This window comes from Dipodomys ordii, unplaced genomic scaffold (genome assembly GCF_000151885.1).
Source record: "Dipodomys ordii isolate 6190 unplaced genomic scaffold, Dord_2.0 Scaffold53, whole genome shotgun sequence".
Classification (NCBI taxonomy): Eukaryota; Metazoa; Chordata; class Mammalia; order Rodentia; family Heteromyidae; genus Dipodomys; species Dipodomys ordii.
In genome coordinates, this window is record NW_012267269.1 from 1,437,492 (window position 1) to 1,455,202 (window position 17,711).

Here is a 17,711-nt window from a genome sequence, read left to right on the forward strand (position 1 = left end):
CCTCTATGGCTGTCTGTCTCTCTCTCTTTGTCTTGGGCATATCTTTTGTCAATTCACATTTAATTCTTTCAGGAAGCTATTGGTATCTTCATTTTATATGCAAAACTCTTAAGTTTATGGAATTTGTGACACGTGGTTAGTAAATGATAGAACTGAGCTATTACCCGCTTCATTTTCTTCTCATCGGTTTGCCTATGGCAATATAGCTATTAAGATAGTAGACATAGTATTTTATATTCTATTTTGAATTCAAATTATATTAAAGAACTATCATTTTAATGAGGCAATATAACATTCTATTAAGCATTTTTCTGCCACTAGACATTTGAATCATATGGTTTTCCTCCAAAGTTGTATTGTCCTGAACTACATGTGTGTCAGTTTCATTTCTCCTAGGAAAAATCCCACCATGTTGTGAAAATTATTTTACTGTTTCTTTTTTCTTTAAATAGACTTCTGAAGCTGATTAAAACTGACAAATAGTAAACTACACATTTAACAGGCAGGGTATATGTACATACATGTATATTATAGTCAAGATACTGAAAATACCTATCACTCTTTTTTTTTATTTACATGTTTTATTTGGAAATGTTTATACCAGAACAGTGAAATTAAACTTTAGAGACAATGGATATCATTAGCTTAGTTACCATCAGTTTATTATAAAAGGGAGATATGGAAATTATTTACATGATGAAAGATCTCAGAACTTCCATGGAATGGGCAGCTTCCCAGGATGCCATTTTAGTGATGTATTCACTCTACATACTTCCCAAGAACGTCACCATCCCTAAATAAGAAATAATCTTTGTCATCTAGAACTACTTTGGTGCCTCCATATTCTGGGAGAAGAACTTTATCACCCACTTTCACACTAACTGGCTGAATCTCTCCACCCTTTCCTTTAGAGCCCGATCCCACAGCCACTACTGTGGCTGGCAATACTTTTCCTTGAGACTTTTCTGGAAGCATAATGCCTCCTTTGGTCGCAGTTTCAGCTGCACTCCTTTCGACCAGCACTCGGTCAAACAGAGGCATGAACTTCCTAAATGCTTGTCCGGCCATGACTCTCCGCGGTCGCCACTCGGACTCTGCTCTCATGCCGACGCTGCAAGGAGAGTACCTATCCCTCTTAAATGTCCCCTTCCAATCTCTCCCAGCTTCCTTCTCTCATTCCTAGGTTAATACCTGATTTGCTTCTGTCACTGTATATGTAAGTTATATTTGCTAGACTTTTCAATAAGTAACATATATATTATGATGAAAGTTTTTATTTTTCTCTTCTATAAATATCTAGAATTGCCATAGCTAGATCATATGGCAGGTATATGTTTAAATTTTTAAGAAACCATCAAAATCTTTTCCAAAAAGTGTATACCAATTTAGAGATCCACTAGGTGTGTGGACATGTCCCGTTCCTCTCTGTCATTAACAATACTTGGTATGGTGATATATTTCAGTTTCAGACTACACACCATTCAGTACAGGATAATTTTCTCATTGTGGGTTTACTTTTCATTTCCCTGGTGACTAATGAATTTGGGCATGTTTTCATGGGATTATTTGTCATTATATCTCTTTTGAGGGAAAAAATATGTTCAATATTACTCTGACACAGAGTACACAGAGATAGTAATAAAAAAGTAAAACTACATAGCAATATTTCTATAGAATATAGATAGAAAAATTCCGAAGAAATTTTCATCAACTCAAACCCAACAACATGTACGAAGGAATAATATTTCTTTCTTAACCTAAGCTGCGTGCATACCAAGTGAGTGTTCTACCACTGAGTTATAGCATTATAGATCTATACAATGATTTAGAAATTATTCCTTTCTCTTTTGGTTCTCCAGATGAGTTTTTGTGGCATTAGTTCCATTATTTTTCTCTTTAACATTTTTAGAATTCAACAATGAGCTAATTTTTCCTTCTGAGCAAGTTTTAAAGTAAATATTTCATTTTTTTCATTTGTTACAGCACAACTGCAAGTTTTTGTTTACTTAGTTATTTGTGCCTATCCTGAGACTTAACTCGGGCCTGGGTGCTATCCCTGAGCTTTTTGCTCAAGGCTAACACTCTACCACTTGAGCCACAGATCCATATATGACTTTTTTGGTGGTTAACTGGCAATAAGAGTTTCACAGACTTTTCTGCCTGGGCTGGCTTTGAACCTCAAGCGCAGATCTCTGCCTCCTGAGTACCTAAGATTACAGGTTGAACCACCAGTGCCTAGCTATTTATTTTTGGTTAAAATAAATAATTCATCTATTACATTAGAATGTTGAATTTATTGACACTAGATTATTTATGATATTCCCTTTCTGACCTTAGAATGGCTAGAGAAACTGTAATAATGCCCCCTAATAGTAATAATCTGTCTTCTCCTCCTCTCTCTTAAAACTAATGGGTTTACCTATTTTTAATATTCTCTAAGATAGATTTTTGTTTTTATTTATTTTCCTCAATGTTCTTCAGTTTTCTATTTCATTGATTTCTTTTCTGCTCTTTATTATTTCCATATTTCTGCTTTGTTCTATTTTTATTTTTGTAAAGGCAGAAGTGAGATTATTAAGACTTTTTGTTCCTTTCTAATCTAAGCATTTAGTGATCAAATTCCCTGGAAACACTGCCTTCATGACATCTTACAAAATCTACTATGTTATGCTCTCATTTTTATTGAGATCAAGATTTTTTTTTTGCGGGGGGGGGTAGAGGGACAGGGGTCAGTGATGGGGCCTGAACTCTGGGCCTGGGCACTCTCCCTCAGCTCTTCAGCTCAGGCTAGTGCTCTACCACTTGAGCTATAGCTCCACTTCTGACTTTTTCTGCTTATGTGGTGCTGAAGAATTAAACCCAGGGCCTCATGCTTGCGAGGCAAGCCCTCTACCCCTGAGCCATCTTCCCAGCCTGAGATCAAGATATTTTTAATTTCTTTTTTTCTTTCTCCAATAACTCTTCTGTTAAAAAGTATATAATTTGCAAGAATGGAAATACTTTTTCTGTAAGAGAGGCTTAGTGTGATGTTAGCTGGTACTGGTATTTATATTGTTATGAAAAAAAGTTGCTAGGTTTATGGAATTTCATGTCTCACCTACAGTTGCGTTGACTGGGTCAAATCATATGATTTTGTCAGATCTCAGTCTGGATGTCCCCTACCTCTGATTTAATGTATAACCCCCGAGGAATCTTCCAGAAAGATGCTGTTACTGATTTCCAATAATTCCACTATAATCAAAGAATGTATTTTGCATGACCTGAATCCTTTTAAACTTACTGAAACTTGTTTTACTTTCCACAGTATACTCTGCCTTGGTTAAATAGGTCACATGTACTTGAAAAGGAAATACATTCTGTATTTTTGAGTAAAGTGTTCTATAAATTTCAACTGTGTTAAGTTGGTTAATAGTGTCCACTCTTCCACATCCTTATTGATTTTTCTGCCTACTTACATTTCAAACTGTGAGGACGGATTTGTCTGTTTCTTCTTTTAGTTCTATTAGCTTTTGTTCTACATATTTTAAACTTTGTTATTAGATGAACCTGTTTTGAATTATAAAGTTTTTTTAATGATTGGTATTTTAATATTGTGAAATAACCTTTTCTGTCTTTGACATCATTTTCTATTTTCTTTGCTCTCAATTCTACTGTCTGTTATTGATTTAGCCATTCTGACAAGCTTTAGAATGGAATATTTTTCCCATTCTTTTGCCTTGATGGATTTGTGTATTTACATTAAAGGTATGTTTCTTATAGGCAGCTGGATCTGAACGTTTTATTTTTTATACATGGCAAGTTAAGATTGATTGCCTTTGGAAAGCAAAAATACAGGTGGAAATAGAAGAAAAAGGTGGAATCATGCGTCATTTCTTGGAAAAAGATTTGAGATTACTATGAGGCCTTAAATGGAAGTGTTGGTTGATTTTTGTTCCTTTCTGTCTTAAGATAAACTAAACTTTATTACCTAGCAGAGCATAAGGCCTATAAAACTACTCAAAATGAATAGTTATATGTTTAAGTTATGAGGCTAGTATATTCATTTCCTGCATGATCTTGCTATAAAGGCTTGTAAGATTGCTTTTAAGAAAATCATGACATCCAGATACATTCTGCCATCAGTAACAGTTCTTTTTCATGACCAATGGAGGAAAAAGGAGAAAAATATCAATAATATAGCACTTTGAATTTTAGAATATGTCAAATAAGCTTTCCCCTCGCCTTTACCAACTATATAAACAAATAAAAATCTGGGTAAGGCAAAAATTGGAAGGTGTATCTTATAAGAATCACATAAACACATAGCAAATATAGCATCCCACTTACAATTTTTGAAAATACATTTTATATGGTCATATTTAATAACATTTTTATTGTAACACATTATATAGAATATAAATTTCACCAGTTTCAAACATTTACTTTCAAGGTGGAGAGGTAGCTCAGTGGTGAAAGGTTGGGTTAACATATCCTCAATTCCCAGCACCACAAGAATGTTTTTAAAAGGTTACTTCTACAAGCTTTTAATTATGTTGTACAAATATAACCACTCTCTAACTCAAGAATGTTTCCATCTTCCCCAAAAGAAATGCCTTACATATTAGAATTTAATCTCAATTCATCAATTCGCTGATACCAATAACCTACTTTGTCTTTATGGATTTGTCTACTCTGGACACTACATATAAATGGAATTTTATAATATATTATTTTCTTTCACTTACAGTAATGTTTTTATGTACAAGGCAAATTTTTCAGTCCAGTGATATTTTACTAAAATAAAGCTACCTGTTAGAATAGTACTAGCTATGTGGTAAAGCAAAAGAAGATTCTACTTAACATTTGTGGGCCTTCATTTGGAGCTTGATTTCTTCAAACTGTAACTTCTGCAGACCTCATTCTTCTCTGCTGTAAAATGAGGGTATTAGATAAGGAGAGAGCAAAGATCCTTTAAGTTTTGTCAACCCCCAGGAATCTTTGTGGTACAGAAACACATGCTGCCTCTTGTTTCAGAAAAACAAACTGGTATGGAATTGATAAGCTAGGTTCAAGAACTTTAGTTCCTAATTTGATGCTTGGCACAAGTGCTATTAATCATACTTAGACTTGACAATAACCTTGAGCAGTTAACACTCAATCAGGAGAGAAATATAACAAAAGTCAACCTAAGCTGTTTGTATCTGAGTATGCCTCCCTTCAATACTTCGTTTTGTTTTGTTTTGTTGGTTGTAGGGTTTGAACTCAGGGCCTGGGCGTATCCCTGAGCCTCTTTGTGCTCAAGGCTAGTGCTCTACCGCTTGAACCATAGCACCACTTTCAATTTTTGAGTGGTTTATTGGAGATAAGAGCCTTATGAGGGCTTTCATGCTAGGGCTGGCTTCTAGCCTTGATCCTCAGATCTCAGCCTCCTGAGTAGCTAGGATTACAGGCGTGAGCCACTGGTACCTGGCCTTCAAGCCTAAAAAGTGATAATGTAATCATGATCTCCACTGCCGCTTCCTCCCTGCAAGGCTTCAAACACTCTTAAAAATTTGTGTGTATGTGCTATACTTTCATTTTCTTATTCAATTCATAATTTTATCTCTGATATGTAGAACAATAACAGGTACAGAGGTAGTAACATTTTATACTGGGTATTTATTTAATAAATGGTGTACAGTTGTATGGAAGTCATATCACAAAAGCTGAAGAAAAGGTATATATTGAGATTTCTCCCCTTTCTTACAATTGGTAGAATCATTAACACCTACAACCTATGTTCTCCTAGGAAAATACAAAAAGATTAAAGACTAAAGATCCAGTATTTGAGAACAGAAGTAAATTTATTTTATGAATTTTGATACAATACAAAATACAGTAAATTTAAAAGGCTGCTTTGTTGCAGAAATTAATCAGCACCAGTTTATGCTTTAAATTACATAGAACCACGCTGTTTATTAAAATAAGTACATATCTTTGGGGCTGTATCAAAAATAAACGAAAACACAAATGCAAATAAATGTCACCTGGTTCATTTTCACCACCCCCTTGGTAAGAAATGAAATAATTATATGCTTTAAAACTTTATTTTTAGCAAGAATACATGCTGTGTGTTGTTGGAGACCAAAACTCAGAAGATTCTGTGCCCTGTGGATACAGGGCATTTCCTGATTCAACATTCAAATTAGGAGAGTAGTGTTGAGCATCATCAGGCCCTCCTCTGGATGTTCTCCTTCCTAGCTGCCATCTTTCTCATCCCTTTCTACTCAACTCTCCATCCTCTTTGCCTTCTATAACCTCCCATTCTCACTCCATCCATACCTGATTTCCTCCCAACTTTCTCCCACCAGAACCTGAAGGGGAATGGTGAACAAAAAAAAAATGCAAGGAGCATGGAAATGACAATCACATACATCGTCTTTTTCCTGAGTACAAGCCCAATGGTGACAAATCAGTAACAGTCCTGATGAAAATTGCCCAGCACCCACATTGCCTAATTTGTGTGTTCTTTCAATTACTTGGATTTGACTTCTTAACTTGATTAATGCTTTCATAATGAGGGCTATTTTAAGATATTCTTTCAGCATTTCAAGAGAATTATTTGCAATTTTATGAGAGAACCATTTGCAATGTTGCTTTCATTGCAACAACATGTAATAAATCTACCATGCCCACCAGGTTCAACAGAGAAAGAAAATAGAGAGACAGAGAGATAGAAACAGAGACAAAGAGAGAGGGAAAGAGAAACACAGAGTAAGAGATATACTCAGAGAGAGAGAGAGCGAGAGAGAGACTGTACCAAAACTTTAGCCTATTGTGACCCTCATTTCAATTCTGAAGTTACACTGATACACCATAACAAGTTACATTTGGTACAACCATATTTTTCAGTGACTATTAGAAGAGTAAAATTTTAACAAGCATTTCAGAAGTAAAATAATTTCCTATAATTAAACCTTGATTACAAAAGGGATTTCAGTGCGGGATATAGCCTGCCTCATTGCTATACAAATGTTTCACTCAGCTGAGTCTATAAATTAACAAAAGGCCTTTCCATTAGAGAATCAGTTTATACAATATTTCTTCAAATATTAAAGAAGTAAGGGGTCAAAACTGCATCCAAAATCTTTCTGAGAAGATAGCCTTTCAAGGGATTTGTTTTCAATGTTATTTTCTCTGCTCATCAACATAGTTCATAGGGACACTTCTGAGGATGAAGGACTTTTCTCTTTTATGTCAACTGTCATTCATACATGTCTCATGTCAAGTGCCCTTGAGAAAAGCTTCTCAGTAGAAAAAACTCAGATGCAAATTAAAGATATTATGTTACTTCAAATTTCTCAAGAGTGGAAGGCCAGAGAAACTCAATCTTTCACTTTGGAATGGCACAATGCCGACATTCATATTAGAAAAGGAGATTTTTATCACGAGTTATTATGGGTAGCTCACTGAAGTACAGTTAGCCCCCTAAATTCTCACCTGAACTAAACCTTTGTCAAATACTCTGCCATCTTAGAAAGAACTCTCCTTCTCACCCACAGCATCTAATTTTAGGATTCCCATTTAAAGAGCTCCAAAGGGCAAACCCAACCCTTAGGATTTCAACCTCAGTTTAATGAGCTGGCAGGATTAGCTTCACTCAGACTGAAGTAATAGGAAGACTGAAGTAGTAGGAGCCCCCATAACATTGATGTCAGATTTGAGACAACGGGGGGAAAAAATCTAAGAGCAACAAAAATTGGTACTGCCTGATATTTGGAGAGGGTGAGGGTGCAGGTCTTCAGGAATAAACAATTCTTATACTTTATAATACTGCAGACATTTATTTTTTTAAGATATTGTGATACAAAAGTTATATCTCAACTTGTAAGAAATAACCATTTATCAATCTTCCTGGAACGACTAATCTAGATTTCATTTTTACTATATAAAATCACAAAGATATGCAGAGCCAGTCACAACAATTCGATTTCATTTGGGCAATATTCCTAAGTCCTGTAAATAAATAGGTGAGAGATTTCAAGTGAGCACCTGCAGAATCAGTTACATTTAAAGTTTCCAGGAACAAATAAAATTGTGAGGCTTGCCCTTCCCGCAGTTCTTTGTTTGCCATTTCCCTTGTTTTTGCACCAAAACACAATTCTTTCCAGGCCTTGAGTTTTGAGGGCGCCCTCTCCTCCAGTTGGTGAAGACAACAGGTTCACCACCAATCCACACCCAGCGGCCAGCATGCTCTTGGTCATTCAATCCTGTGAGCCAAAAAACATGCCAAACAATGCTATGATATTTACTCTTAGCTATCTTGTCTAGTCTATTGCAGTAAGTGTAGGAGTCAATTACATGTATGCCCAGGTTCTATAACTAGGAATCAATAATACTATAAGGCACCATTGAGACTATAAGGCTTTAGGGAAAAGCAGAAGCCAGTCCAAGTTCAACTTTCTGGTTGAGCCTCTTTGGGCATCTAAGGAATGAGTATGAAAATAGCATCTGTAGGAATATGACAGATTAAATAAAATAATATATGTAACAGCATATGTAAGTATTTAATAAATGAAGTTATAATTATTATTATATCATCATACCTCACAGCTACTATCTTGGGAAAAGGTATTTTTGGTCCATTGGTTTTTATATTTGGAAGTAGCTTCTGATATATTACTTTTAGTCAGGAATTTAAGATGTTTCAATCTGCTACAATTCCAATAAAAACAAGTTTTTCTCCTTTTGCCTCTCTATTCCCACTATCAACTTCTACAAATTACTCTTTAATGGTGTAAAGCTTCTGCAATATGTTCTTTGTTGTTCTTGATGAAGCAGTCTTCCCCCTCCTTCTCATTCACAATAGAAATTAAAAAGAAAACATTGATAAAAGAATCTCTTGCAATAACAACATTCTGACATCCTCCAACTTGAAGCTGACCATGAGAATAGTCCTATATTACACAGTAAATTAACTTTGCCTAGCCAATCTCAGTCAATATTTTTGGGTGGACTTAACAGAATTATTTTTAGCTAGGCATATTCTATCTAACTTCACCTAGATTGGTTCTTTGAATTATTGATTAGAATACACTATGTCTAAAAATGTGAAGATACAGATTTAAAATCCACCTTTATGGACTAAGAGAAAACATATTCCAGACTAATGTGATATATTTCAATTTATTTTTTTTTGTTTTTGTTTTTTTGGTCCGGTCGTGGGGCCTGAACTCTGGGCCTGGGCGCTGTCCCTCAGCTCTTCAGCTCAAGGCTAGCGCTCTACCACTTGAGCCACAGCGCCACTTCCGGCTTTTTTCTGTTTGCTTATGTGGTGCTGAGGAATCGAACCCAGGGCCTCAAGCATGCAAGGCAAGCGCTCTACCACTGAGCCACCTTCCCAGCCCCTTCAATTTATTTTTAAAATATGAAGACCTATTGAGGTTTACAGAAAATATGAAAATCTAACACTGGCTTTATTAGAATTTCTTTGGGTCACCCTGAGACTTCTATTTCAAATGTGGCTTAAAAAGATTTGTTCTGCTGGGCACCGGTGGCTCATGCCTATAATCCTAGCTACTCAGGAGGCTAAGATGTGAGAACTGTGGTTCAAACCCATACCAGGCAGCAAAGTCCATGAGACTCTTATCTCCAATAAACCACCAGAAGACCAGAAGTGGTGCTATGGCTTAAGTGGTAGAGCACTAGCCTTGAGCTGAAGACCTGAGGGACACTGCCCAGGCCCAGAGTTCAAGCCCCACACTGACACAACAGAAAAAAGACAAAAAGAAAAGATTTGTTCTAGTGCTCAACATTATAGAAAATATTAAAAATTTCAGAAAACAAGGTGTAAAATTCAAACACCTATAATTCTTGACTAGAGGTAAACCATTTCTAACTCTTTAGTATATATCTCTTTATGTTTATATTTATACATTACCACATTTATATTAATTTTTATTCTCAATTATTTCATGCTTCATGTGACTTTTGCAGTGCATTATATAATTTATAATTTGTATCTACATGTATTTATTGAATCAATTAAAAAGCATCAAGCAATTGTTATGCCTTTAATAGAATCATATAAGCATTAAGTAATAAAAAAACTGTACCTTTATCTGAAACACATTATAATTTAATTCATTATATAACACTATAAAACATTATATAGCACATAATTCAAATTACAGAAATTTTTAATTTTTAGATGTTGGACTTATGATTGCACTGGATTCTCTTAGCAATCAGCCTGACCACATCCCTAAGTATTCTTTTAGAATAGATGTCTAAAAATAAAAATATTGTATCAAAAGTTTTAAGATGAATTTTCCTTTTGTAGTGCTCGGGATTAAACCTAGGTCCTGTTGTATGCCAACCATATATTACCACTAGGTTATATCCCAAGCCCTTAACATGAAATTTAAAATTCAGGTTTTTAGGGTATCCATCTAAGCATTGACAATTACTACAAACTACAATTATTTGCCCTCTGGAAGGGAGTAGCAGGTGTCAGAAGCCATAGTCTTGCACTCTGCTCAGGGTAGTACAGATACTTGCCTATCCAAAAGGGTTTTTTTCCACTGATGTGCCACAACCACTGCATGTGTTGCCTGGAGAATACAGTGACAAGGTTGCCCAGGTGTCTGCATATAAGCAAATGAAATTAAGAGCATTAACCAAAGAATTTTACAAGGAAATACAAGGCAAAAAAAACTTTTTGAGATTTTAATACCTTATTTTTACTTTCATGAATATCTGCAGTCAGGAGGTAATAACAAGGAAAATCTAGGCTTTACAGCACCCAGGCCCCACAACCGAAAAAAAAAATCTAGGCTTTAAAACATAGTCCACCTGGGAGTGGACTTAGGGAATTAGGGAAGGGAAGGGAAACAACAGAATGGTGAGAAAAAGGCCAATGGGGGAACCAATGCAACAGCGATATTCACAAGACAATGTGTTAGAAATGATGTGTACAACTTGGGGGGAGGGAAGTAGGAGAAAAATGAGGGAAGGGGTAACAAGAAATGTACTTATTACTTTACTTATGGTAACTGTAACCCCTCTTGTATATCAACTTGACAATAATTTATAAAAACATAGTCCAGTATGATTTAAACATCTTTGTGGAAAATTAGTAACTAACTATTTATCAAGACTGATTACTTACCATCTCACTCCAGTAAGATTAGCTACCATCAAGAATAAGAACATCAACAAATTATAGTGATGGTGTGGAGAAAAAGGAACCCTATTGTGCTGTTTGTAAGAATATAAAGCAGTGCAATTACTCTGGAAGGCACTTTGGAGATTGCTCAAAAAACTAAACATAGAACTACTATCCTATGACTCAACTAACTATAGCACTATGGGGCATTCACTCAGAACATTACAAGTTAGGATACAGTAAAGACAGTTGCACAACCAAGTTCATTGCTGCATTATTCACAATACCCAAGTAAGGAACTTGCCCAGATGTTCTACAACTGATGAGTGAATAAAGAAAATGTAGCATTTTACTCATCTATCAGAAAGATGAATGTTATGTTATTTGCAAGTAAATGGATAGATGTAGGAAAATCTTATGTCAAATAAGGTGAGTCAGGCCCAGAGATACAAAGGGTGCGTGTTTTCTCCCATATGGGACGTTAGATCTAAAACATGCATGAAAGCATATAGAGGGTTATATGCACATATATGCAAACAAATTAACTAATGGATGATATACACAGAGGAGCCGTCTAGTGGTTCTAAACAACTAATGAACCATTTAACAAAATGAATACAAGGATGTAACCATGTCTTGTGGGGACCAAAGAGGTGAACATACAAATGGTGAGGGAAGTGTGAACAAATGCAGTTCATTATGGGATAATGAACTACTTAACTTGAGAATATGGATGAAATGGGAAAAGATGGGAATTATTAATAATTATGGAAATGGTGACATTGATAAAGATGCATTGTAATAAAAAACTGTTAGTTGAATGGTGATTCCTTTATACAAGTACTTAAAGATAATAATAATAAATCTATTATTATTATTATTTTGTCAGCATGGGGCTTGAACTCAGGGTCTGGGCACTGTCCCTGAGCTCTTTTGCACAAGGCTAGTACTCTACCACTTGGAGCCACAGCTCCACTTCTGGTTTGTAAGTGGTTAATTGGAGATAAGAGTTTCACAGAGACTTTTCTGCCCAGGCTGACCTCGAACCATGATCCTCAGATCTTAGCTTCCTGAGTAGCTAGTATTATAGGCATGAGCCACCGGTGCCGGGCAATAAAAATATAACTTTTTAAAAGATGAATTGTACCCATAATCTGACTGTGGACTTGAAACCCCTTTGTACAACATAAGCAGAAAAAGCTGGAAGTGGCGTTGTGGCTCAAGTGGCAGAGTGCTAGACTTGAGCTGAAGAGCTGAGGGACAGTACCCAAGCTCAGAGTTCAGGCCCCACGACCAACACCACCACCACCACCAACAACAATAATAATAATAATAAAAGATTGGTTTTTCATGTCAAAGTACTATGCCTTTTTATAAAAAGATTTTTTCTAGACAGGACACTCGTAGCTCTCACTTGCAATCCTAGCTATTCAGGAGGCTAACACTTGGGGATCACAGTTCAAAGCCAGACCCAGCAAGAAAGTCCTGTACACTTTTTATCTCCAATTAACCACCAAAAAGCCAGAAGTGGAGCTGCGACACAAATTGGGAGGGTGCTAACCATGAGCAAAATAGCTCAGGGATAGTACCTAGTCCCTGTGTTCAAAGCCAGGACCAGCACAAAAAAATTATTTTAACTGATAAAATGTGTTAATCTGATCATAACTTAGCCATTTATTTTCAGTTTAAATGACCTGAGGTTGAAATTTTGAACATGGTATGATTAGTCCAATAATTATGACCTTCTTATATTTAAAATTAGTTAAAACATCTGTTCTTAGCATATATGAAATTTCCCCCACAAATTACAGACTTTTCTATAAATTAATTTTTGCAGTAACAAAAAGAAAGTGTTGTATCTAATTACTTAGCAGGGCTTATTCAAAGTTCTTTAAAAACACTTTAACAAAAACAGCCAATACATTATATCTATTCTTTAAAGCATTTCACATGAGAAACAAATGCACAATGTTTATGTGTCTCATATTACATTGTAATCCATAAATATGTGTATACATTTGTCAATTAAATATAAAATTACAGCCAGGCACTGGTGGCTCACCCTGGTAATCATGCAGTGGCTCACACTGTCATCTTAGGTACTCAGGAGGCTGACATCTGAGGATCGAGGTTCTAAGGCGGCCAGGCCAAAAAGTCCATGAGACTTTTATCTCCATTAAAATGCTCAGAAAAAGCCAGAAATGGTGCTGTGCTGAAGTGGTGAGCTTTAGCCTTGAGCAAAAGAAGCTCAAGGACAGAGCCTGGTCCTGAGTTCAAGCCTAAGGACTAGCACCAAATTAGATTAACTAATTAAATTAAAATGAGAAATCATTGAAAAAAATTAAGTCAAACAACAAATACAATGAAATCACCATGATATCTTGCCCTGATCAATATCCATTGATATGAAAATAAATAACAAACTTATCAACACTTGTATAGGTGTAGACAATTGTTTAACTCAGTTTTACTCATTTTCTCTGCTTTTCATCCTCTATAGTGAACATAATTTCCATTTCTTGGTTGTTTCCCCCCATTAATATAGCATTTTGCTGCTCTATTAAGCAATGATATCTTCTGAGCCTCTTGTGATATGTAAGACTATGCCTGCCACTGAATGGCTTCAGGCTGCTGAATTTGAGTTTTATAACTTGGTTCTAACATCACTATTTACATAATATCATGGTAATATTTAGAGCATGTATGATGGGACTTCTCTTACTCCCCTCTCAAATCAAATGTGTTCATTCTAATGCACATTGGGCTTAGAACTCAGAATAGAAAACATGTTAACTAGGCCAAGGAAGGGCTTGAGTGCTGTCCTAGTCAACACTACAGAGCTCTGAACTGAGAACAAGAGGATAACACCATTTCTTCTTCTGCTTTGCAGTCCCTTCTGCCCAAATCCCTTACTGAGCCAATTTCCTTACTAAATCTCCCAACCTCATAGCCTCACGTTCACTAACAGGATGTAATGAGTTTATTGAAAAACAAATGAAGAAGTGGCATTGTGGCTCAAAGTGACTGAGCACTAGAATGGAGCAGAAGAACTCAGGGAAACACCTACGCCCAGAGGTCAAGCCCCACAACCACCACCACCACCACCAGCAACAACAACACAAATGTTTTTGCTTGTATCTGCAGACTTTTGACTGTGCAACTACAGACTTTGGTTGATGCTTGCCTTAAGATAGTGTTCTAGCACAAAACTAGTATTACTTTCTTCCCAAATGGACAGCGCAAGCCGAAAAAACACAAGAAAAATGGCAAGTCCACGTATCTCAAATCCCACTCATGATAATCAGGGGACAGAACAGATAATGAATAATCTAGAGGAGAGTTCCCAGAAAGCTCTACAAACACTACTGGTAAACATGGCAAATGAAAAGATTGAAAACCTGCAAAGGACTCTGTATGAGCCTGATAGGGAGAGAGAAGAGGCAAACCAAAGGTCAATATAGGAATATCATGAGCATGAGCTACTCAAAGATTGATACAGGAATTGCATGAACAGCTTGAGAACACTCAAAGAGAAATAAAGGAATGGCATGAGCAGGCTGAGATCAGTCAAAGAGATAGACAGGAATTGCGGGAGCTGGCAGAGAACAGACAGAGAAAGTCAGAAATGGCATGAGCAGGCTGAGAACACTCAAAGAGAACTACAGAAAATGCATGATCGTGAGGAAGCTAATCAAAGAGTAATACAGGAATTGAGAGAGCAGGATGAGAATACACAAAGATCACTAAAGGAATTCATGGAATCCATAAACAGAGAACTGAAAGAAGTCAGGGAGACCACAAAGGGAATGCTGAATGGAGCCCAACAGAAGGAATGGGAGTCCAAGGAAACCATAACCAATCAACTAAGTGATTTGAGAATAAACACTGAACACCAAATTAAGGAAGTAAAGAAGTTCATACAAGATCTAAAACAAAGCTCCAACAAAGAATTTGAAGCCATCAAAGCCTACCAACTAGAAGGAAAAGAAATAAAAAACAAAGTAGACAGTCTTGATAGTAGGTTAGGCCATGCAGAAGATCGAATTTCGGGTATTGAAGACAGCCTAGATATTATAGAGAAAGAATATGCAACCATCCAAGACAAATCCAACAAATATGATAGATCTATTCGACACTTGGAAGACACCATCAGAAGGCCTAATCTGAGGATAATGGGTGTAGGAGAGCACCTAGAGACAGAAATTAATGGTCTAGGAAATTTATTTAACAGAATCCTAGCAGAGAACTTCCCAAACATGCAAAAAGATAGGCCTATTCAGATACAAGAAGCTTTTAGAACTCCAAATAGACCATACCATAACAGGACATCCTACTGTCACATTATAATCCACACAGGAGCAATTCAGACCAAGGAAAAGATCCTTAAAGCTGTCAAGGAGAAAAGATCAATCTCCTATAAAGGGAAACCAATTAGAATCACCTCAGATTTCTCAGCAGAGACAATCAAAGCAAGAAGAGCCTGGAATGATGTATGGAATGATGTATGCCATGCCCTAAAGACAAACAACTATCAACCAAGAGTACTGTACCCAGCTAAACTCTCCTTCATAACTGAAGGTCAAATAAAAACCTTCCATAGCAAAGAAAAATTGAATCAATATATATCCACCAAACCAGCCCTACAAAAGATTCTTAAAGATATCCTACACATAGAAAACTAACAAGACCACAATAAAGGCCAAGAAATGGTACCCAAACTGAGAATCCAAGAACCATAGGAAGAACCCAGTTTTTACAGCCCCCAAGAAGGTGGATAAAATGGCAGGAACTCCCAAATACCTCTCAGTCCTATCTCTGAACATGAATGGACTTAACTGTCCAATTAAGCAACATAGACTGTATCGTTGGATTAAAAAGCAAGATCCTTTTATCTGCTGCCTTCAGGAGTCACATCTTGCCCATAAAAACAAACACATTTTCAATGTGAAAGGCTGGAACAAAATCTACCAAGCAAATGGCCCCCATAAACAGGCAGGAGTTGCAATCTTAATATCAGATAAAATAGACTTCAAATTAAAATTAGTGAGAAGAGATAAAGAAGGTTGCTACATACTAATTAAGGGATCTCTCCTTCAGGAGGTTCTCACAATTCTAAATATCTATTCTCCAAACAACGGAGCACCCAAATTTATCCAAGAAACACTACTTTCCCTCAAATCCCCATAGATCCAAAGACATTAATTGTTGGAGACTTTAACACACCATTATCCCCACTAGATAGATCAACTCGGCTAAACTCAACAGAGAAACTGAAGATCTAAACAACTGCATAGATCAACTAGATTTAACAGACATCTACCAAATATTTCACCCAGCAGCATCAGAATACATGCTTTTCTCAGCAGCACATGAAACATTTTCCAAAATAGACATTTTAGGCCACAAAGCAAACTTGTCCAAATTCAGAAACATTGAAGTTATACCTTGCATTCTTTCAGACCAAAAGGGAATAAAATTAGAACTCAACACCAAAAGCCACCAATGAAAGTCATATAACACATGGAGCCTGAACAACACACTGCTGAATCACGAGTGCGTCTTGGAAGAGATTAGAAAGGAAATTCAAATGTTCATGATATTCAACAACAATGAACACACAAATTACCAGCTCCTCTGGGACACAGCAAAGGCAGTACTCAGGGGCAAGTTTATAGCTATGAGTTCCTACATCAACAAATTGGAGAGATCTGAAACCAACAATTTAATGAGACATCTGAGCCTCCTTGAAAAAGAGCAGCAAGATAAACCCCAATCCAGTAGACGGAAAAAAATAATCAAAATTAAATCAGAATTAAATGAATTAGAATCCAAAAAAAACATAGAAAGAATCAACAAAACAAAGAGTTGGTTCTTCGAAAAACTTAACAAAATTGACAGACCCTTAGCAAATCTTATCAGAAAAAGAAGAGAACACACCCAAATTAATAAACTCAGAGATGAGAATGGAAACATCACCACAGAAACAATCAAGATTCAGAACATTATAAGGGAATACTTCTCAAACTTTTATGCTAATATGTTTGAGAACTTGGCAGAAATGGACCTTTTCCTAGCAAATACTGACATGCCAAACTAAACCAAGATGAATTAAACCATCTTAACAGGCCCATATCAAGCATTGAAATAGAAACAGCAATAAGAGACCTCCCATCTATGAAGAGCCCAGGACCAGATGGTGTACAGCGAAATTCTACAAGGCCTTCAAAGCAGAGCTCACACCAATACTCCTCCAAATCTTCAATGAAATTGAAAGAGAAAGTTCACTACCGAACTCATTCTATGAAGCCATCATAACCCTCATCCCAAAACCAGGCAGGGACTCATCAAAGAAAGAGAATTATAGACCCATTTCTTTGATGAACATCGATGCAAAAGTTCTCAACAAAATTTTGGCCAATCGACTTCAACAATTCAACCAAAAAATTATACACCATGATCAAACAGGATTCATTTCAGGGATGCAAAGCTGGTTCAATATATGCAAAACAATTAATATAATTCATCACATCAACAGGAGCAAGAATAAGAACCACATGGTTATCTCAATAGATGCAGAAAAAGCATT

At 36.3% G+C, this 17,711-nt stretch overlaps 1 protein-coding gene and 1 pseudogene across 1 annotated transcript in view; both read right to left on the reverse strand.

Annotated features, from left to right (window-relative positions):
- Positions 1 to 634: 634 nt before the first annotated feature.
- On the reverse strand, positions 635 to 1,109 carry LOC105989005 (annotated as a pseudogene).
- A 6,919-nt stretch (positions 1,110 to 8,028) lies between these two features.
- Frem1 (FRAS1 related extracellular matrix 1) overlaps positions 8,029 to 17,711 on the reverse strand; it is a 120,801-nt gene continuing 111,118 nt past the window's right edge. The window contains exons 34-35 of the mRNA XM_013020755.1: positions 10,519 to 10,604; positions 8,029 to 8,228 (exon numbers count right to left, since the gene is read on the reverse strand). Of these exons, the coding sequence (XP_012876209.1) occupies positions 8,029 to 8,228; positions 10,519 to 10,604 (286 nt within the window). The remainder of the gene's footprint in view (positions 8,229 to 10,518; positions 10,605 to 17,711) is intronic.